Genomic DNA, 22892 nt, shown 5'->3' on the forward strand with positions numbered 1-22892 from the left:
ACAATTAAGAATCAAGGTTACCCTCGTAAATTGCGATAGAATTACCTTTATAATATGCATTTGCCCAACTATGAGTCCAATTTTCATAGAAGATACAGGCACGTAAACTTGCTGTCTCGCAGATTTTATATGAAATGGAACTCAATTGAATTTGCATTTAAAATTTTTTAAGTTTATCGAAATGAGCAGTCATAGAATTGCTATAAAAGATTGGGTAATCCTGTTGATGAAAGGCAACATTAGTTTACACTAATATGGTAGGGACTAGAGCTCCTCGTGACCTTGCAAGTGATCGTTATTGACTTGATTTTCTCCATCTGGTTTTGATATCTAGATTCAATTGAAAGCAAAATAAATTTTTTGATTGGCATTAGCATCCAAAAGACAAATTTTAGAATTATTAGAGAATCCATAGTTATTATTACATTAGAAATTAGTCTACTATCAATTACAATTGGATCATCCTTCGATTTTCCGTCTTTTAGAATTTGCTTCGCGTCGTTGTCAGTTATAAGGTTGGATGCCATTTTGCCAATTTCCTCATCATCCTTTTCCACACAAAAAGATATGAAGAATCTCGTTCATTTTACGCAAATAATTTTAAAATTGTTACTCCATATTTCTTGAATCATGACCCGAACCTGACTCGATATATTGTCTATTTCTTCTAAACTTAACTGGTTATCGCCATTTTTATCAAGCTTTTTGAAGATCTAGTATTCAATAGTAAAATCTTTTATCAGCATTTATTTCAGCATTATCCAAGTCTACAGTGAATTATTATATGCAATGCATCCAACCTTGCTAGAAATTTTAGCAACCTCTTTATATCGCTTTTCATCGTTTATACTAGTTAATCGAGCAGTCTCCTAAATGGAAATAATTGAACAGATTATTTGATAGATATCAATCAAGTTTGCTCTAATTTCGTTGGAATAAGATTATAACGAGGATGATGCAAGAAGAAAATAAAATGTAAAAACTTTTTATCCCACAGCATTAGGCACTGACTACTCACTTTTCGCATGTAGGTAATAAAAGCATCTAAGCCAATTTCGTCTTTATCGCCTAGTGAATCCAGGAAGAAATCCCTAAATAATTATGTTTAGCAATTAATTGCGTATCCTTTCATTGATGAATTCAACTTTCCACGCCTTTATTATACTCGTATATTAAAATTTTTAGGATACAGTTTAGTGGCTAACCTACATTTTCAATTGACCATTTCTGCATACAAAACCGTATAACTATATAGTCTATCTACTCCTATTCCCCTTACGCAAAGCTGTTTTCTTGTGGCATTTCGTCTTCACGAACTTCATATTCTTCTTCAACCACTTCAGTATTTCCAAGAGAAGCATCATAATTGTTCATTCCAATAAATTGAAATTGATCAAGGGGGACATTTCTGTTAGGTTTGCTATTACAGGAGCTCAAGTTGATTGGTTGATCATAATGTTTAAACCAGACATTGACGGCTAAATTATAATTGAACGACCGAACTTGATGATACCTACAACAAACCAATGTATTCTTACTTAACTAAACAGATTTAATATGACTGCTTCGTTTAGTTTAGCTACCATAAATAAGGAATATAGAGACAATCTCCAGGCTCCATGTGAGCTTTCAGATATTGAACATCTGCTAATACTGGAAATTTATTCAGATCCACCCTAAGAAAATAGATAGCAACTTTTACTCGATCGAAGCAGCCATAATTATTTATTTTAATATGAAGGACTGGTGATGAACATTATCGAGTAATTAGATAAGACAGAATACTGCAGTAAAATGATAAATAGCCGGTCTTGAAGTATTTGGATTGGATTATCAATCTAAAGAAATGCATAGGATGCCTTTGATGGAATGCCTTACACTAGCTAGTACCTTTTTATTAAGCGATCACATTGGAAAAAGCTTATTATGAAATTATTTTAGCCTGTTAAATTGTATGGGTATTTTATGTATCAATCTATCAAAATAGGTAGACAGACATACTGCCTTTCGATTGAAAGCCAACTACTATGACCGTTAGTTATTCTCTGATAATTAAAAAATTTAATTTCTTTAAATGTCTTGACGGAAAACAGACTTGATACCCGATGTCATCTATAATTCTCATCTCATGCGAGACCATATATGATGTCTAAGTTAACTTCAATTCTTATTCCATATTTAAGTCAGTAAACTCGCTTGTAACTTTTTTCCACTATATTTGAAAGTAAATATGTGCAGGACTCAAAGCTAGTAACAACAATTTGTGTTTCTGTATTTTAACGTTAATATACGAGTATCAATTTCACATACTGTTATAGAGTCTTTGCATATTCTGTAGGCCTTCATCAACTATATGCTACCGGTTTTGTGAATCATTTTATGTAGTATCAAATCATCACCGTGTAAATGGTTGCTAAGTATCAGTATAAACGATTCATCAAATTTAATTTACCTGTCGACATCGACGCTGGAATAATGGCCCAGTTCAACGTCTATGATATCCTAGAAAACATCAATATAGTTTAAACTCAAGCCTTAGTAAATTTTCAAAATTTACAAACTTAATTATGGATAGTATAGTACGTAGCATAAAGTCTTCAAGACAAGGTCTACTAAATCAATTTCCTGTCTAAAATCTCATTGTAAAATTTGTAGGTTGCGATAGAACAATAATGTATTCGAAATGGTTAGGAGACCTCTCCTTTTACGCATATATAAATATTAATCGTTTTTCAATTAAGTAGGACTTTCAATAAACAGTAAATATGCTTGGAACTGTCGAAATGGCCATAGTTACATAATCTTCAATTAAGATAGTAGTAGGGCTCCTGGCTATAATTGGGACTACTTACAGTTACAATATAGTCTTAAATTTAATGTCTTCATTCTTTCGAGGTTTCATAATTTAAGAAGACAGATAGAGTAAACTGTGAAGAATATTGTTAGCTCTGACTTACTTTTTCAGGATACGATTTATCAAATAGGATTAAATCTTTGGAACCACGGAATAAACAATTAAGGTTTTCCATACTATCTGTATGAAGAGTAGATTTTGTGCCGCCATTACTAAACCATAGGATCTAATTAGATGAACAGACATTATGAAAAATTAGCCTAGGATAAGATAAACTGCCTATGGTTTCGTTTAAAGCACCGATTGATATCTATTTCTGCATAGCAAATACAAGTCATGGATACGCTTGGCAAGGTAAAGAGACTGCAAATTGTTATAAGAATTTCGAATTGACTTGTTATCTTAATGTAGTTATTGACTAATGAATCCAAAGCTGGCCTCAACACTTTTTAAATGATTCCAGCAAGACATTGATCCAATTAAACTAAATAGATAATGTTAGGAAATGTAATGAGTCTAATTAATAATTTAGCAAGATCGCTCTGAATTGACCTGAATCAAGTTGACTAGTTGCTATCATCAATCAATCTAATGAAACAGATCTTAACTGATTTAGTATGGTAAAAACACTGGAGTAATATATTCAATCTGTCCAAGATCTAATCTGAAATCACTTAATAAAGGTAAGGTTAACGGAGTTTATACAAAATTTGTTAAATCCCCTAATAAAGTAAACTCTAAACTGATTCAAAAGTTTTGCTCTATACTGCTTAACTAGCCTGTTAGTTCCATTTCATATTAATCATCTACTACCGTTCTCTATATTTTATGTTGACATTCTACGTATTATTAAGCTTCTATAAAATAAGATTATAAATTCTGTGTAGAAACTATAAGTTCATTCAATTCAAGCAGTTAAACGATCAATCCATGCTATTTTCATACATACATCTTCAATGTAGTCAATGGCATCGCAAGATATGCATGCAGGCATGTAAACATCCTTCCTATAGATCCAGAAATGATTTAAATTAAAAATTAATATACATAGTATATATCCAATAACATGATTTTGGCTGTTATTTGAAAATCACAGATCATATCAAAATATCTTCACATTAGCCTAAAGTTATTACGGTAGATTTCGTTATGAAATCCTTCACTTTCGACAGATTTTGAAGTAACAAATTGCTTGGCAATGTTACCTTAAAAATGACGGCACCTTATCCACTAAATATTCTCTGGTTGTCTTGTATCGCGAGAGAAATTCTTTAAATGTCCCTGATGTGACATTTAATGCAAGGCTTTTATCTTTCGGTTGCTCTATTGCAACTTTTGAGTCAGAAATATCAGGAATAGATTGAAAGTAATCGTCAGACCACAGATTATAAGCTGGCGATAGTTTAGCAGCGCCTTTCATGACCAAAGGTTTACTTTTGTAATAATATTCTTTGAAGAAGGTTTGTAACGATGGAAAACCACCATAATATTCAATGTCACTAATCGATCCTGCTAGGCCAAGGGGTTTTAAATGGCCTTGTCTATCTGAATAATCATCACAAGAAACTACAGACGTGAAAATAACAAGGTAAAAGGTGAAAGCTAAACGGAGTAAAAATGGATTAGCCATCTCCACTTTGTTGAACTCATTTACTAAGCTCTTCTCCTACAGATTATTCATAAATAGACTTACTTATGGGCATAACAATCACTTGAATCACAAATCGTCTACTTTAAAACCCAATTATTGTCAATATAGACAATAGACTTGTCAATAAAGATACTGTTTAATTAGATCAGGCTTAACAATTAACCTTGTAGGCACCGCCATTGTGAATTCTTTTACCACAACAAGTTGTCACGTATAACTGCAGCGAAATAGAGAATATCAAAGTACGAGCATAAACTGAGATTTAAAATCGACAGTAAAAGGTGCCAGAGTTATTTTGAGAAGTATGTGTCATCAAGCCTAAATCAATTCTAGATTTAAAAGTAGCCCTGCTAGATTATAAATCCTGACGAAATGATAGATGGCAAGCTAAAATTTTATTAAAATGATAGTATCATCCGTAACATATCAACAAAAACCTGCAGCCTCCTTACTGAATTGCAGTAAGATTGAGAGAGGACAAGTTCTAATTAAGGACAGATTCTTATGCATCGATAAAGATGTGCACGTACAAACATATATATATACAAATAATTAACGAAAACTAAATATAATCAATTCATAGGATTAAACAGTAATCCTAAGGGCAAAAGGACAGATCCTATGTTATAAATAAATTAGAATAGGCTTGGCTCTATGACCTCTGCTATGGTATCATGCTACTCAATGAAATGATGAAATTGAGTCTAGCAGTTACATTATAGCAAGAAATAGAGAATTCTTATAATGAAATTTTCTCATAGCTGAAATAAATAGTCAAAACATGATAGCAATTTCAAGGCTGTCTTACTGTATTTCGTTATTATTTTACATAGAGTATCACGAATAAATTAAAGGGACAATCAATTAGCAACAAAGCAGGCTGAGAAATAGATGATTCACTTCTTCTCAATTTTAATTATATTATGGTCTAATGAAGATTATGTTAGAGCCAATCTAAATTTGCAAAAAATTAATTATAGTTCATCTTGATCGGTAGACGATACTTTTACTGTTGGAGCTGAATCTTGGCCACTATCAATAACTCTTCCTGTAGCGATAGCTTCGAATTTGGTACTGGATATATGGTCATAAAATTGATTCAATTGGTCTATGTCCTAAATCCAGTCACATTAGAAATGATTTAATAGCAGTACTTGACAAATCTTCTGAATGCCGTATAAATAGACAACTTACAGTCTGTGAGATATTTTCCACCTCTAAGCTAGTTATCTTTCCATCATTATTTGTATCAAAGACCTTAAATATCTATATAAAAAATGGCGATATTATGAAACGTTAGACATAAAGATACAAATTAGTACCCACTACTAAATCATCTTTGGCTTTATCATAGGTATGCAGAAATAGATCAAGAGACTAAATGTATCAAGAGTATAAGAACCTTTATCATAGATAAATATACAGAGTCCTGCATTGCTATTTCAGGAAGTTCCAACATCTATGACATTTGATTGATTTAAGTTACACGCAATCATTCTTTATTTGTGTAGTGATTAATTTAAAGCTACTTCTCGTTGTAAGTTATCGAATAAACAATTAGGCTGCCATTTAATATCATTATATTTACTTTAAATGCTAGTAAAAAAAGCAAAACTAATCTTGGATATATAACAATCAATGGGTATTGAGATGAACCTCATCTAAATATATAAAAAAATTAATCTTGGTGACCACTTTCTCCGTATTAAGTGATGCTTTCAAACCAGTTCTACGACATGAATAATGGGTTAGTTTCTTAGCTAAAGAGATTATTTATTGAATAATTAAATGATTTAAATTAAAAACAATATTCATGCTGGCAGTATAATTTACATCAGTCGCGTAATATCATCAGTATTCTCCGATTCGTCAGCACTCTCGCTTTCATGACTAAAAGAAAATTGATCGAATGTTTTATTAACCAGACCTTCTTGGCACCCGCTCAGGTCGATACATGTAGCATTTTTTGGCTCAAGCCATACATTAACCGCTATATTATGACCAAAAGACCTGACATGATGTGACCTAGCGTCGAAGAGAATAAAGATGTTTAAGAATAAAATTTAAAAAGCCAACTAAAATGATGTTTTTGAGGGTATACTGTAAACTTAGAAATACTATACGTGAATGTCATTAGTTGCAACTACAAAGATGAAATAAACTTTACTGCGATTAAAGTGTCATGGAATAAAGTTTAATTGTAATATTATGGCAAAAAATGTTAAATTAAACTGATTATTTCAGGTTTACTTAGTATTACTGGCTGGTACTAGCTTAGAATTAGGTTAGAAGATATCTATATATACGAATGTGTTAATAATAATAGATTTTAGCATAATTGCATAAATAATATACTTTCATTTAAATTGAAATAATTTCTAATCCCGACATTGAAGAATAAGTATTGTAGTAGAAAGAAAATAACTTTCATCACCAATATTATTTATTACGGTAGTACTTTAGAAGATATAGCATGGAATAACTATTACGACCTAATCGGATACGGATTTATTATAAAGTAAATTTAGATAGTACGTTTATATATTCGCTTTCTGATATTCACTTTGATGTAACAATACTAGCATTCAATTATTTTATAGCTAAAGTAAAATAAATAAATTAAAATTGTTACCAGTAGAGAGGGATATAGATACAATCGCCGGCTTCCATGTGTGCAAAATGGTATTCTGCGTTAGCAAGTGTTGGGAATTTATTTAGGTCTACCCTACATTAAGTGATTTAAATGCTAGTTTTTAGTTTTAAGTATAAATCTTTACTCGCAAGTCCTTATAATGCTTGAAACCGAGTTTTAGTTCAATCAAGCTAGTACTCTTTAAGATCTATACCATCTTTTAGATAATGAATAAGATGATAAAGCGTTGAAAAGTTGCGTTTCAGTGCAAAATACTAATCTTCTAGAAGCAAGAATTCCAGAACTGAGAACACAACACGGCTGATTAACCGTGACTAACATTACGAACCTATCGACATCAACGGTAGAATAAGTGCCTCTTGGCTTATCAATGAAACCCTGGTTAAGAAAGAGGTAATAGTAATTAGCCATTATAAAATCCTATGCAATAACGATTGCTGTCAAGAGTAAGTATTCTGATCGAAACTAAAGTCTTGAGAAATTTGTAATTATCGGAAACGAACTTAAATAGACAATCCTACTTTGATGCCTACTTCTAGAGGGCTTACACTACTTTATAATTATCATGTTTAAGCAATTTAAAATGTTATAAATATACAGTAGTTGATACGACTAAATTGAAACCCCAGAACAAAATATCAAATTAATCTGGAAAGTGAACTAGGCTATTAATTAAAAGCAATGTGATTTCTATTTACCTTATTGGGATATTTTCTGTCAATCATAATGAACTGTTTACTGCCACGAAGTAGGCAATTAAGATTTTCATAGCCATCAAAATGTAACACAGATTTAGTGCCACCACTACTAAACCACATCACCTAGTTGTGAATTTTCAAGTTTAAATTAGTGCCAAATTGTTGATTTAATATTACATATAAATAATTGTAATTATGCCACCATACTCTCCATATCTATACCGAATACTAGGCTATTACCGTTTAAATTTTTATAGCAGATTATAAATACAATATATGGGAAGAAGACTTGATATTTAGAAACGAATATTATTCGTCAAAGTAAATAGTATTGCAATCTTTTAATATTATTATACTATATCAGCCAACGTGATAAATACATATATTATCGTTCAGTACTAATAGAATATTCGGAACAGAAATTTGCAAAAGTATCGATTGGAATATCATTAGTATAAAGGGAAAGAAAGATATCTTTGCCCCTAGATAACACTATAAACTACATACCGAATACATCGAATGCAAAAGATATAAAATACCAATGCTAAAATTGACATATGAACTACAATTTAGCCAACTAAAGCATTACGTTAGTTTTACTAGGCTATATCAGCTCTTAAAGCTATTATTCTTTAATTTCACGTACTCTCCTTTAATATAAAGAAAAGGTCCTAGCCTGTCACGACTACGATACCACTTCTTTATTTATATTTCATTTACTATTAATAAAATCTAATGTCGATATATCATTTAAAAAGTGGAACTTTATGTGAATAGCATATTTCACATGGTGCACTCAAGACGAAGAAATTTTATCAATGAAATATGCGATAACCTTTCATGACTGCTCTAATTCGCTATTACATTTCATAGTTCATGCTGACTAACACTAAGAAGGTTAAATTTGGACATGAATTTGTAGTCAATTATTTCTTACATGATTAGAATGGGGTATCGTATCGCAAGCTATGCATGACGGCATCCACAGATCCTTCCTATATAAAATTGAAATCAAATATTAGACATTCAGTTTTACAATCAGATTATTCATTTTTATATATTATATAATGTTAAGGTTAGGGTTAATGATTCTAGCAGTGTGTAAGCTAATAGCATAATATTCTTGTCGCTATGTTAAAATTTCACAATCAATATTAAATTTGTTGCTACTTTAGTGTAGTGATCCTTATTAATTAAAGCGAACTACCGAACTTTGCTATCGATTGATAGAATAATTGATGAACGTAAAGAAATACATTGGAATAGTAGCTGAATATAGTAGTACATAAGATAATATTATAAGCTTGTCTGTATGTTTAAAAATTTGACGATTAATATTAAAGTCTGTTACTTCTCTAGTGTAGTGATCCGAACTAGCTGAAATAAATTGCCAAACGTCAACTACCGATTGATAGGATTATTGATGAATGTAGAGAACTTTATTTTGGTCATGGTTCTATCAATTACAAGCAACGGTAATGTAGTTTTAGTACTGCTATGATTTATATTTTAACATATTAGTTAGTTCTAATCAACGATGAAGTAGAAATTTCTATCTCCTTTGTATCATTTCTAATAAACTTGAATCGATAATGAAGAAAATGCTCTATCAATGTTGAAATTTTAGGCCATCGAAACAGATTACAGCATCATGACTAACAATAATGTCTCCATGAAGAAATAGAATAAAATTGCCAACATAGACTTTATTTTTAGCTTACTGAAGGAATTTAGGTACTTTGTCAACCATGTATTCTTGTGTTGTATTATAGCGTTGTATAAATTCTTGGAATGTTGGAAATTTAGGTTGCAGCGTACGATTTTCCTTCTTTTGCACTTCGGCAAAAATATTTACTGTTGATGCTTCCGGAAATGATAGAAAGTAATCGTCAGACCATAACGTAAAAGCAGGATAGGATTTCGCGGCACCTTTCATGATGAATGGTTTGCTCTTGGCCCAATAATCCTGAAAGAAGGTTTTCATAGTTGGAAATCCATCAATCTGTTGCACTTCAACTTTAGATCCAGCTTCTCCGAACGGTTTTAGATGACCTATCTTCAATGAATAATCATCTGTTGCAGCACTAAGATGATGACGAGAAAGGAGAAAGAAGATCGTCCACGACAAGATACGGACATTCATGTTTGTTTTTAGATCATTTCAACCTGCTTATAGCTTTGAATATTTCAAATAAGTAAATGATCCAGACTTACATCTATTTGAGTTAAATTGAGTTTAAAACAATAATAGTTGATAACTATACTTAGACTATTGTCATGATAAACAATGAATTAATTTACTTATTCTCGCTATTCATGATATTATAATTTTTTTTATTTTTAATTCATTATTACAGCATTCGATTAAGAATAAATTGCTTATAATCCGGTCAAACCCACATCTTATAAATTCGATAAAGTAGTTGCAAAATAGGATTACTAAATAAAATTAGTAGTTATATGGAGGATTTACGGCAACATTGCTCTTTGGAGCAATGTTTCAAATCGCAATAACACGCTTACAGCATTCGTAGTAAACTATAGATTAAAGTAGACAAAATGATAAGTTCACCCGTAAGTATTAGTTTAAGTAATTTTGTTTTCTCGGACACCATTTAAAATGATTAGTGCTAAAATAATAATCGTCTAGCTAAATGATTCATCGAATGATGTTATGGCGATAGGGTTTTCCATGTATCATTGGTCTTGTCTTTAGATATTGAAATAATAACATTTATATTAAAAAGTGTTCGATAAAAATGAACGTAGACTTTGATGATCAAATTTTGATAGGGAATTGTTGCAATGACTACTTCATACTTGCTGCAAGTCGAGATCGTTGGAAAGGATTGATAGGCATAAATCTTATATGCCACTGACTTTTGCCAAAATTTATTAATAAATTTTTACAAATTAACTGGAATCTAAAGTTAACTTATTCACTATTTATGACATTATAATTGAATAGTGATTTATTATTATACATTTTGTCCAAAATAGATTGCTTATAACCGGCCAAACTGTATCTCCTTCATTAGGAGGAATAATCTTAAGATAAAGAATTAAAAAGAAGCAGAAGTTGCATGAAAAAATGCCAGATATTGTTATTCCTTTATCTATTTTTCCAATCCTAATAGTGTTTTACAGCACTCGTAGTTGGTTAAAGATTAAGGTAGATTAAAAAGTACTGTACAGAACAATTTGATCGCTATGCTATCACATAAATGATTGCCATCGAAATAATTAATTATTAATCACCGGTTGGATGTCTTATAAAAATGTAGCGAAGGCTATATGCCTTCCATGCGTTACTGATCTCATAATTTTGTACTGAGATAATCAAATTTAAATTTATCTTAAATGAGTACGGTAAAAATTATCTCTTATTTTTATTAACAATTCCGACTAGAAGTTATTGTAATTACTATTTTGATACATATTTATAAATAATGATTGTTGAAAAGGATTAATAAACGGAATATAATATATATTGCATTGACTTCCACTATAATTAATCAACCAATACCACAGAATTATATTAATATAAAGTTTACTCATCTCATAGGATTCATATTAGTTTCTGTCTCTGAGAATTAATTCGCTTAGCATATCGATTTCATAATGAATTTGCTTGATGCAAAATTTGTCTCGTGAATATGTTTACCTTCACATTATTTACCTAAGTGTGCAAGTGATGTTGCTTGATTCTAAATGCATCAAACAATTTTCACAATCTAGAATAGCGTTTACTCATATTATAGGATCTATAACATTAGCTTGTAGTTTCGCTATTAGAAAATATGGAAATTGCCCTTGAATCTTACTCATTTCATTTCTTATCTTTATTAAGCGCGTTATAAAGATGCAAAAAGAAAACATACATTAATGAAGTTCAATTGCGCTGCAAGAAGTAGATTGGTTCCGTGCTGTATTCGTAAGTGGGACCAATTATTATTTACAAAGTTTGAATTTTGGAGGTTATTAAGCCCTTAAATAAATTCTTTTAAACAATGACAAAAACTTTAGCTAAACGAGTAACTACAAGGCAAACTATCTTGGCAATGGTAATGGCAATGGAAAGTAAGAATTTTTGATGAAAACAGGTGCTTGACAAATATTTACAGCAAAGAGATTGACATTCATAAAGTGTTAGTTTAAAAAGTAGAGTTAAAGTAGTGAAAAAGAAGCCTTTATATTACGCGTAGGAAATATGATATTTTCAAATTATAATTCCTCATGATTTTCATTCTCTTGGCTTCCTCCATTATTTATGTCTCCTTTTGCTCTTAATCGTTCTGTTTCAGCTGCATTCCATGAATTCATCAGTTCTAGGATTACGCCTTGATTTTCACGACTCTTTTATATCAAAGGTAGGATAGCAATCATTTTTTAATCAAGCAAAATATATACATATGCGATATGAAATGACAGCGAACCTGCTTCCTAATGCCATCAATTTCTTCATGAGTGATATAGCCATTTTTATTAATGTCAATCATGTTGAAAGCCTAGCTTAGTAATTAATACTCGATTCAGTGTCTAGGCCTGTCTATTACCGCCGTAGATTATTTGTGATTATATTATCGATTTGACACTTAACAAGGAAAGTGAGATTTTCAACCTTAACAAGACTTTGATCGCCAGTGTTATCTTCAATTTCTAAAGTTTTAGCATCCTAGTTAACAAAAAACGTTTATACAAACGGAAATTTAGTTGTTATATTTTGTAAAAAATAGCGAAAGAGCCTTAAACGTACCGCCTTTAATAAATATATATATGTCTTTAAATCAATTTTTTTCACATCTCCCAATTGCTTATGCAAAAATAAGCTATAGAATGATGATAAACATCTTAGTTACAATCGTAAGAAGCTTTTATTAATTTCATTTCTAAAATCACTATTGCAGAACAAGGATATCGTAGCGATGTCGTAAATAGGACATCAAAAGAATGTTGCAGCTTGCCTGAACATTTCTGCACCTTCATCGAGCTCATCACGACCATCGTGGGATGGTGGTTCTACAAGCGAATAAGTGAATTGATCTAAAGTTTTATAGGCCTTAGTAACATCTTGACAAGATGAAACATCGAAAAATTTATCTTCTCCCTTCAGCCAGATGTTTACAGCAATATTATAACCATAGGATCGCACTTGATGAAACCTAGTATTATTAAATGTCGTAATGTAACTAATATGAGTGAAATGGACATAAACAATAATGTTTTAGCTTCTAAAGGCTGCTATAAGTGCCTTAATTCAGTCATTTTATCAGACAGATCTTAAACCTTATTTCTAACGTTGCGCCTTGCACAATGCTAATAATGGATGGATACAGCAGATCAAGTTAATACTAAAAGTCGTATAGTTACAGAAATTGATGGATTACTAGTATGATTAATATATATTAAACTGAGGAATTGATATAATTATTATATTAATGGAAGCTGGCTAGTTTTAAACCTTGGTAATTTTATTTGAGACTTTATTTAAAAAGTTGGTAAACTCGATCGGGTTAATACTTCACAATTGAACTGTATAGTACTTTTAGATACATCTATTAAGTTTAACTATAGATTATAACGACTGAGATCAGATACTCCACTTTAAGACTCTTCTATATACGTTCTAATAGCATAGTAGATAGCGTATATACAATATTTAGAAATCGCAATAATGCTCTTCGATTCATTAGTTTTATACATTTGTAGTATTATTGGAAATAAATTGCGGCATAAACTTTACTTACCAACTAGCTGGAACAAATATACAGTCTCCTGCTTCAATGTGTGTATCATAGAAATCGATTGAAGAAAATACCGGATATTTATCCATATCCACCCTATAAGATTTTTACATTAATACTAGAATTACTTTATCATGTTTACAGTATACGGTTAGATTGGACTAGTGCTATTCTAAAATCAAATTGCACTGTATTTGCTAAATCATTATTAGCTAAATAAGCAAATAGCTTACCTGTCAACATCGACATAAGAATAAGTACCAGGAGCATCAATAAATGTCTTTCAGAATAGATTAAAAAACATGATTAATAACTTGAGCTAAGCTTACAACTGTACAAATACAACTAAGTGATTAATACCTGATCTGGAGTGTCCTTATTTATCAAGATGAAATCTTTTGTACCACGAATTAAACAATTTATATTATGATTTTGATCGGCATGAAGTATCGATTTTGTTCCCCCATTACTTAGCCACATAACCTAAAGTGGTAATCAAACTACTTATACTACATATAATTAAATTACGCTAGTAATGGTTGCACTTTAACCGGTGCTAATAGCTGTTAGTATTTTCTCTTACTGGTTCAATATGAATAAGATCGTCGCATTGAACGCATGGTGGTAGATATAAATCTGTCCTATGTGATAGAATGGATACTAAATAAGAATTTGACAGCATCAAAATATTATTCGTTGATACAGATGAACAAAAATAATTGATTAGATGTTCACATTAGTATAGTCACTAACGATATTCATATCTTTGCATATCATAAAAAGATGATTTTTTGTACAAAAGTCGCGAAAATAAAACCCTTTTCTGGTTTAGATTTTTAAGCTGGAACAGAAAGTCGCTCGCAACAATAAAATTAGCTTGGGATGATTTTATTTAATAAATAAGGAAAAAGTTTTGTAGAGAATTCATTTTCACATAAAAGCTCATCGACTTTCAGCATTCCAAATAAAAAAGGAATGAAAATATCTTTTATGATGACCATGCTAACTCACGTCTAGTAGTAACTCATTTTATATGCATATCACGTAAAGAGAGTATGCTGATATCTTTTCATCAATTTATTTTCATACGATGACAGCAGTTCTGCAATAGTAATTCAATGTCTGCGCTTACTCGTGAAGTAATTGTTGCAAAGAATCCTGCAACATCTGCGATTGAATTTATATTAGTAATAGCAAGGATTCAACTCGATAGTATTTATGCACAGTAATTACAAAATTTAAATAGTCGTATCAGCTAATAGATAGGAGCAGATATAAAGAAAATACGCCATTAAAGAACTTATAGATATATCTATTAGAAAGTGGTATTGTTAAAGAAGCCATGATGTATCACGACATCGTAAGTCCTCGTAGAGCAGGCTACAGTAAGGACTACTAAAAACTCTAATCATCTTTGGCTACAGTGGATGCATTTAGTGAGATATGTACAAATCGATAACTTTGGTTCCGATATCTAGGTTTAAATTCGTGATCTTGAAGTATTAAACTATAAGGAAGTGTTTACAAGTCTCAATTTTCATAGAATATATACATATTCGATCGTTTTAGAAGAGAAGAGTTGCTTACTTTAGGTGAGAAGGTATATAGCTAACCATATATTCATCAGTGTGATTGTACCGATGTAGAAATTCTGCAAGCGTTGCCCTCAAATATGGTAAGCTATAATTTTGTTTCTTGCGTTGCTGGATATCAATTTCAGCGGTAGATGTCTCAGGTAGTGATAGAAAATAATCGTCGGACCACTTTGAAAAGGCCGGATAAATCTTAGCAGCACCTCTCATAACCAACGGCTTACTTTGAGAAACATGTTGCTTGAAGAACGTTTTCAGTGAGGGGAATCCATTTATTTCTGTAATTTCAATATGGCGACCAGAGTGTCCTAATGGTTTTAAGTGACCGGGTAGCCCTTTTGTATCCTTGGCTTGAACATATTCAGAATTATAAAAATGGTATAGAACGATGATTAAATATGGGATCGCTATAGATTTCATTTCGGAGTAAACTATTTTGACTTGTTGATATCGCTTGATGATTACGTCTCGATGATAAAATAAAATTAATTATTTTTTTACTCTCCCCGTAGGACTAAAGTAGTAACAAACAATAGTTAATGATTTCTCTACAATATAATGGAACAAAAGCGTTTATTATATAGGAAAAATTGTATTCATTATTACCCCCCTATGCAAGAAGTAAACTGAATAAAATTACCAACAGGTAGTAATTCAGCTTCTATACGATATTTGTATAAAAAAAAAGGCTGGATGCAAGTTAACTAAGTTTTCTATCAATTATCAAATATTTTATATTCGTAGTCGTACATTTTGTTATCATTACGGTTGTATCTATAGTATTGATATTTTAAATTAAATAAACATTTTGGATGTTAAACTTACACATAGTCCAAAAATAGAAGAGCCTATTTATTATCGTTCACGATGTCCCAATGTACTTTGAGTAAACTTAGCGACATCAATTCGCTTTATTTTTGTTCGATGCTATCGCATAAATTATAGATCCTCTACACATCATTTTATACCGACATAACTTGTACGTTAAAATAGGTAATCACAACTAAAATATTGCCTAATTAGACCAGCGAAATATAATCAACGCAAACTAAATATTGACTTAATTGTCTACAATGTGATTAAACATGGTTTGCTTTAACATTTGTATCATACTGACTTGACGTTCTGTCACTTCGCTGGTAGCGATATTTTAATACGATGATTTCGAATGGTCTGGCATCATAATTATTTAACCTACCAAATCAATCAATGGTGTTAACAGCTATTAGGTTGGGTCTTAACTATACGTAGTTAGAAGTGTTATTGTTTAGCTTTATCAAATATTGATAGATCTGCAATGATATGAGAGCACTATTTATTAAATCCAATACGAAATATTATTTCTGGTGCTGAGGTTCTACATGTTTTATCTAAGCATGCAACTTCGGAGATTCAAAGGTAGTCAAAAATTAGAAAGCAGTATCGCTCAGTCGCATGCCGAATATTGAAAGGCTCTTACGCTTAGAAAATTTATTCATGACGAAAACTTTCTGCAGCAGTTTAAGAGATGTTTTAATCATAGTTTATTACTTATAAAAACAAATTATTAAATGATTAATCACCGTACAAATAAGTTAAAAAATTGGTGAAAAGTATAAAATATACGAATACCAGTTAAATATATCGCGAAACAACATAATAGCTAATGCTCTATGTCGTACTAACTGTCCATAAATTAAAATTCTGAGCTAGAAAAATAAAGACTTTAAACAATTGCAAGTTAACATAAAATACTTGCCAAAATTAAATGACAGCCGTATAGCTACGGTGAACTGCACGCAAAAGTGTCTTCCAGACAGTAAAATTTGTCAAAGGTAAAACACAACTACAATTCGTCACGCTGTTCATTATCATCTTCGACATATTCAAAATCAACGTTTTCATTATCGTCCTCGGGAGGTCCGCCTTCTCGGCCTGAAATTGGCACAGAAATCGAAGCTACCAAATCGTTTAGAGTTTTATCAACCTTAAATAAGTAGAAATACCAAACATTAATTATTACAATCGCGATGATTTAAGAATTAACACTAGTAGTAACGGGAATTAATAATGACAGTTTTTAATACGAACTGCTTTCGAAATCTGATTAGCTTCCTGAATGTTGATTTCGCCATCATTGTTTGTATCAACTTCCTTAAACATCTACAACAGATTGACGTAAAAATGATGAGGTAAGATATCGCTTACTGGTTTGCTAAATAAACGAAAATAAATGTAATATCTAGGTATTATTGTCAGACCTTTGTAATAATTTCGTCATCACTTGCATCTCCTTTCCATTTCCAATTTTCGTTATCCTGAAGAAGTATCATTCCAAGTGAAATTAATATATACAACAATGCATGCGAATAAGATACAAAAAGGCGTCATAAATTGCACATAATCCTTCTACAAAAGTGAGGTGTGATTATCCAATGAGCTAACCTCTTTCATCAAATCAATAAATCCTTTCAAATCTGATTTCTTCACATCGCCCAACGTGTCTAAGATATATCCTCTGAAAAAATAAATAGGTTACAAAGTTGGACTTTATACACAAAATAAAAAAAAGTATCATTGCTCTACGCTAGTGCGATAATCTCTTAAGATAGCATTAAATCCTACTTCATAGAACTTATGTCGCCGCTTTCGCTTTGAGTATTTTCATTCGCTTCTGTTTCGAAAACAAAATTATCTAGACCTTTGGGCTGTGGATTAGCCGGGCAGGAACTAAGGTCAATAGGTTTCTCATAATGTTGGAACCACACGTTAACTGCAATATTGCTGTCGTATGATCGGACATGGTGATACCTAAAAGCGAATGATCATTTGAAGTTGACGCAAAAATAGATTTCTATTAAATCAATCGTTCTACCACTATTTTGACATAGCACATAGAAGTAACATAGGATAGTACCTATCGTCAAATTAATAACTTTTGAATACTGTACAGTACAATTGATTCAATAAGTATCAAAGTTAGCATTGCTGTCGGTCAATCAGTGTTTGATATTGAGATTTCAATAACTGAAGTATCCGGTATTTATTGTTCTATGGTATCCAAATTTTAGAACGGCACCCTTAAAAGGCTCTTAATATCACCCATATTTAGATAAAAAAATTGTACTAAAAACCGCTCACTTTCACTACAGTAATATTATTGAAAATCAAGCTTCATATGAAGATAAAGATAACAGTCCATTTTTTTTATTCTTAACTAAATACATCGGACTTTTAGTCTCTAGGATCACCTTTACATCTTCCTACTATACTATACAGCGAATTGTGAATAGAGATAGTGTACAGTATACTGGTATTATCGAATCAATTAGAAATAAGATTGCAATGTCTACGTTTTAGAATGAATAATTTTACCAGTGATACGGTATGAAAAGACAATCGCCAGCTTCCATGCGGGCAACTTGATAGTCTACCTTCCCTAATCCAGGATATTTATTCAAGTCAACCCTAAAATTGGATAGTAACTCTTTGTTAGTGCAAATATTACTTTAAAATTCAATATTTAAAATTTGTCTTAATATTCACTGATAGTTATTTGGAGGATACAACTGCTGATAAAATATCAATGATATTAAGCGAAACATCACTTCCATTTAAGTCATATTGTTTAAAAACATTATATGATTTTTAATTGCATCCGAGGTTAAGATGAAGGTTTGATTTGACAATAAATTAAGTAGTACTCTCAGTCAAATTAGAACGTGAATATTCTTAATCACGATAGTTTAGCATAATGCAAGTTGAGTGGTGGAACAGTACAACATTCTATTGCAATATAAGCTTGTTAAGCATATCGAAATAATAAAAAGTGTCCAGTCAAGTTGTAGGATATTACAGAGGCAAAATCAATATCACAGCCAGTATGGATATAAACATTAACATGAATTCTTTGCTATAAAATAGAAGTTCGCTTCATGATAGACGTTAGTTTTATGGAACTTTAATGAATAACTAAAATAGAAATGAGACTATTTTTGTGCGCTTATGTGGCCAACTCTATGTTGCACTGAATTACGGTATACCGAAAGCAAGCATAATTTACGCCTAATATTGTAACATGCAGAAATTTATAAAAATTGAACCCAAGTAAAAGTTGCAATAAAGGCATGATTAATTCAAGTTGAGCAACATGATTATATTATTATATCTTTTGTAAAGTTTGGAGCTCAATTTTAAGCTTTTACGCATCACGAAGTCACTTACTTATCCACATCCACACCAGAATAGCTGCCTTCTTCATGATCAATGGCTACCTAATAAAGGGAATAAAACGATCGTCACGATGTTTACATTGATGAATAAATCGTTTCCTCGTCCTATCCTGAGAGAATGGACTTTTATCATCGATCTACCACACATTACAGATTTGAACATTTTCACGTTCAATCGTCCTAATAGACGTCGACTGATTGTTTGGTTACGTCAATGGATAGCGATGAATATAGTTGGTAATCGCGATAGTCAATCTCTTATTATGATGATAAAGTCAACTTTTGATAATAAACTTGTATAATATATTGTGATGATGATAGCAGTCTACGAAAATGCAGTCTAGCCAATTCTTGTATTACGATAGACTCCGTGGTCCATTCATTAGAGGGTCACGTCCGCAACATGCAGAAAATCCCCAGAGGTAATTACATTACATTAATCCATTAACAGTTTGGTTTTACTCGTTGACGTAGTCAGTCAATCAAGTCAACGATGCTAGCCTTATTATCATTGGAAGAGGAGAGAAATCCAAGAAAGACTATAAACTTGAGTCAAGAGGCAACACGAATAATCTCATTTTAATCAACAAGTTTCCTTGTCATCTAATTTTGGACATGTTGCTCTCGATGCGAATCTATCTATGGTAATCATTCATTCCCCGATAATTATAATACTTCATTAGTGGCAAACAATAGTCATTGGTGAATTAATCAGCGTTCCTAGACAGTAGATTACACATAATCATATTGTTCTGATCGTCTACCAATTGAAAGATCTTGCTAGTTTATCTTTTATTAATGCATATGTTACATACAATCATAGTAAGTTGTATAGCAGGATAAATTAGATTCAATTTTCTTTGTTACATGGACAGTCATTGGCTATTAATCGATTAAAAAAAATGGACTGGATGTCCGCACCTCTTTCGTAGTACTCTACGATGGAGGACGGGGGGGGGGGGGAAGAAAAAAAAAGGTAAATTGGGAAGAAACATGAGGCGAAAAGTTGGATAAAATAGATAATAATTTATACAGTTGAAAAAGCATTTTTACTGTAAGATAGAGCTTCCGCATGGCTTACCTCTTTTTCGTATTTTTTGTTAATAAAAATAAGTTCTTTTTTACCCCGGATTAAACAATTGACATTGTCGACGTCGTCATTGTGGAGAACAGATTTGGTTCCTCCACTACTAAACCACATCACCTAGTTGTTAGAATCAACATCATGACCGTTATTAGTTAATTAAGAACTGTTGTTTGTTGACACATGTTAGATAGAAAAGTGATTGGCATCGATGGATACTGTTCAAATCATGCGATCTCGGTGTTGATTAGGTCGTAATCATTTTCGCCATGATTGAATCAAGTAGTGAAAGAAAATTTGTTTTACACTATCAATCTACTGTATACAGTCCTCTAGCAATCGGACGATGAACTTACCTCATCGACATATTTGATAACATCACACGCCAAAACGGAAGGCAAATGGATATCTTTCCTAAATGGAGAGTATCAACGATTTTAATATCTTGGTTGTTCATTACCCAAAAGTATACAAATTCAAAGTGGACACAGCGTATAGAGAGGAGTAACAGAATGTTATTGCATTGATGAAATGATGGGTTTAATCCTAACTTCCAACTATAGCACAGTTTAATTTGATAAGGTTGAAGATACTCGTATGGACATGAACATCATGCAATCTTACTTGAGATATTGGGGAACATTGGCAATCAGGTATTCATCCGTTTGGTTGTAACGTAAAAGAAATTCTTTAAAGGTGGCATCTTCGCCACCAAGATTGCGAATTTCTTTTTTTCGTTTCTCAACAAACATGGACCAATTTGCTGTTTCCGGAAAGGAAAGGAAATATTCATCAGTCCAACTTTGGAACGCTGGAAAAGTCTTGGCAGCACCTTTCATCACTAATGGAACACTCTTCCACACATATTCATTGAAGAAAGTTTTCATACTAGGGAAACCATCGACTTGGGCGCTTTCAATCAGTGGTCCTGCTTGGCCTAGCGGCTGTAAATGACCTTTCATGTCCGCATCGACTTGATAAGCGACCACTAAAAGACTACAAATGATCCATGAAACTGCCATCTTGATACTCGATCGAAATCAAAGATTATTCTCCGAACTATTTGCTCTTTTTCCAAGGAGTTCTACCTTTCAATTAGCCCACTAAATTCAATGAAATGTCCTACTTCCAGTCGATGTTGTAGTTCAACTTAGTGAAAATAATTTTTCTTCTTCTTAATGAAATTTTCCAATGGACCGGAATTACAACCACAACACGTCGGCCGTAGGAGAGAGTGAAGCATCGCTCCGACGTGACTCTTGTTACATCGATCCACAGTCTAACCAACCAATCGTCGGCCAGCATCTTTCCGTCAACGATTGTTTGGAGCGTACGATAGTAGGCGTCACCTCTCACAAACGTACCCACTAAGGGTCTCTAGTCCACCCATGACAGTACTGCGCAAGTGCACATGACTGCATCGCTTTTGAGAATGGCTACAGTACTGTAGTCCACTCATGACAGTACTGCGCAAGTGCGGATGACTGCATCGCTTTTGAGAATCCCTACAGTACTGTACATTACTGTACATTGTAACTATAGTGTACAAGGTACTGTAATGGATGACGACCAAGTCCACCCATGACAGTACTGCGCATGACTGGATCGCTTTGGAGAATCCTTACAGTACTGTACATTGTAACTGTCGTGTACAAGGTACTGTAATAGAAGACGACCAAGTCCACCCATGACAGTACTGCGCATGACTGTATCGCTTTGGAGAATCCTTAAAAGGATGACCACCTAGTCCAGCCTTGACAGTACTGCGCAAGTGCGCTGTACTGTATCACCTTTGAGAATCCCTACAGTACTGTACATTGTAACTGTCGTGCACAAGGTACTGTACTGTACAGTAAAGGATGACGACCTCTACAGTACAATGCTACAGTCTATGGTACCATTGTACTGTAGTGCACAGTACTGTATGTCCACAACCGACTCCAAGCTGCAGCTGCGCATTCCAACTTGGGGTTGTCATAGAAATATCATAATAATATGATGAATGGTGGTCAATTAATCCTACCAGCTTTGTTCCAACATCTTCTACTCCAATAGGAACAACATGATGCTGACACTTGTATAGAAGAAATGCAATGTCTGCGCTGCAGGATAAACGAGATATTTGAAATCGATTATAATAGGCCATAGTAAAGATATCCTTCGCTAATTTATAGCAGTTACGATCCCAATAGATCATTATACTACTTCGACAAGGCTTTCGCACACAAGCAATTCGCGATCCACACAACCCACCAAAAAGTCAATATCATCGCTATTCACTTTTGCAATAGTCAGAGTGCGATTTTACAGACTATTTTATATCCCCTATTTCCCAAGTCGTTCAAGCATATCTACTCATTCGTTGTAGATTGAATAAATAGTTTATTCTAAAGTTGCCATCGGTT

General features: G+C 32.4%; 4 protein-coding genes across 4 annotated transcripts; all 4 read right to left on the reverse strand.

Annotated features, from left to right (window-relative positions):
• Positions 1-264: 264 nt before the first annotated feature.
• Positions 265-4484, reverse strand: TRIADDRAFT_56962 (uncharacterized protein; the record flags this gene model as incomplete). The annotated part of the gene is made up of 9 exons (XM_002113083.1): positions 265-330; positions 642-713; positions 801-869; positions 1019-1091; positions 1280-1513; positions 2453-2502; positions 2958-3080; positions 3804-3861; positions 4060-4484. The coding sequence occupies 9 exons, from the start codon at positions 4482-4484 to the stop codon at positions 265-267; spliced, it is 1170 nt and encodes a 389-aa protein (XP_002113119.1).
• Positions 4485-5479: 995 nt separating this feature from the next.
• Positions 5480-9999, reverse strand: TRIADDRAFT_56963 (uncharacterized protein; the record flags this gene model as incomplete). Its single annotated transcript, XM_002113084.1, has 9 exons — positions 5480-5620; positions 5700-5771; positions 6162-6265; positions 6433-6530; positions 7138-7230; positions 7487-7536; positions 7857-7979; positions 8794-8851; positions 9578-9999. The coding sequence occupies 9 exons, from the start codon at positions 9997-9999 to the stop codon at positions 5480-5482; spliced, it is 1161 nt and encodes a 386-aa protein (XP_002113120.1).
• Positions 10000-12798: 2799 nt separating this feature from the next.
• Positions 12799-15612, reverse strand: TRIADDRAFT_56964 (uncharacterized protein; the record flags this gene model as incomplete). Its single annotated transcript, XM_002113085.1, has 6 exons — positions 12799-13018; positions 13604-13696; positions 13834-13880; positions 13961-14083; positions 14184-14241; positions 15188-15612. 6 exons carry the CDS (start codon positions 15610-15612, stop codon positions 12799-12801), a joined length of 966 nt encoding a protein of 321 aa, XP_002113121.1.
• Positions 15613-16786: 1174 nt separating this feature from the next.
• On the reverse strand, positions 16787-21509 carry TRIADDRAFT_63974 (uncharacterized protein; the record flags this gene model as incomplete). Its single annotated transcript, XM_002113086.1, has 10 exons — positions 16787-17158; positions 17263-17334; positions 17433-17489; positions 17617-17689; positions 17797-17982; positions 18547-18639; positions 19396-19445; positions 20485-20607; positions 20844-20901; positions 21112-21509. The coding sequence occupies 10 exons, from the start codon at positions 21507-21509 to the stop codon at positions 17018-17020; spliced, it is 1251 nt and encodes a 416-aa protein (XP_002113122.1). The 3' UTR covers positions 16787-17017.
• Between the last annotated feature and the right edge of the window lie 1383 nt (positions 21510-22892).

Source organism: Trichoplax adhaerens, genomic scaffold, assembly GCF_000150275.1.
Source record: "Trichoplax adhaerens TRIADscaffold_5 genomic scaffold, whole genome shotgun sequence".
Lineage (NCBI taxonomy): Eukaryota > Metazoa > Placozoa > Uniplacotomia > Trichoplacea > Trichoplacidae > Trichoplax > Trichoplax adhaerens.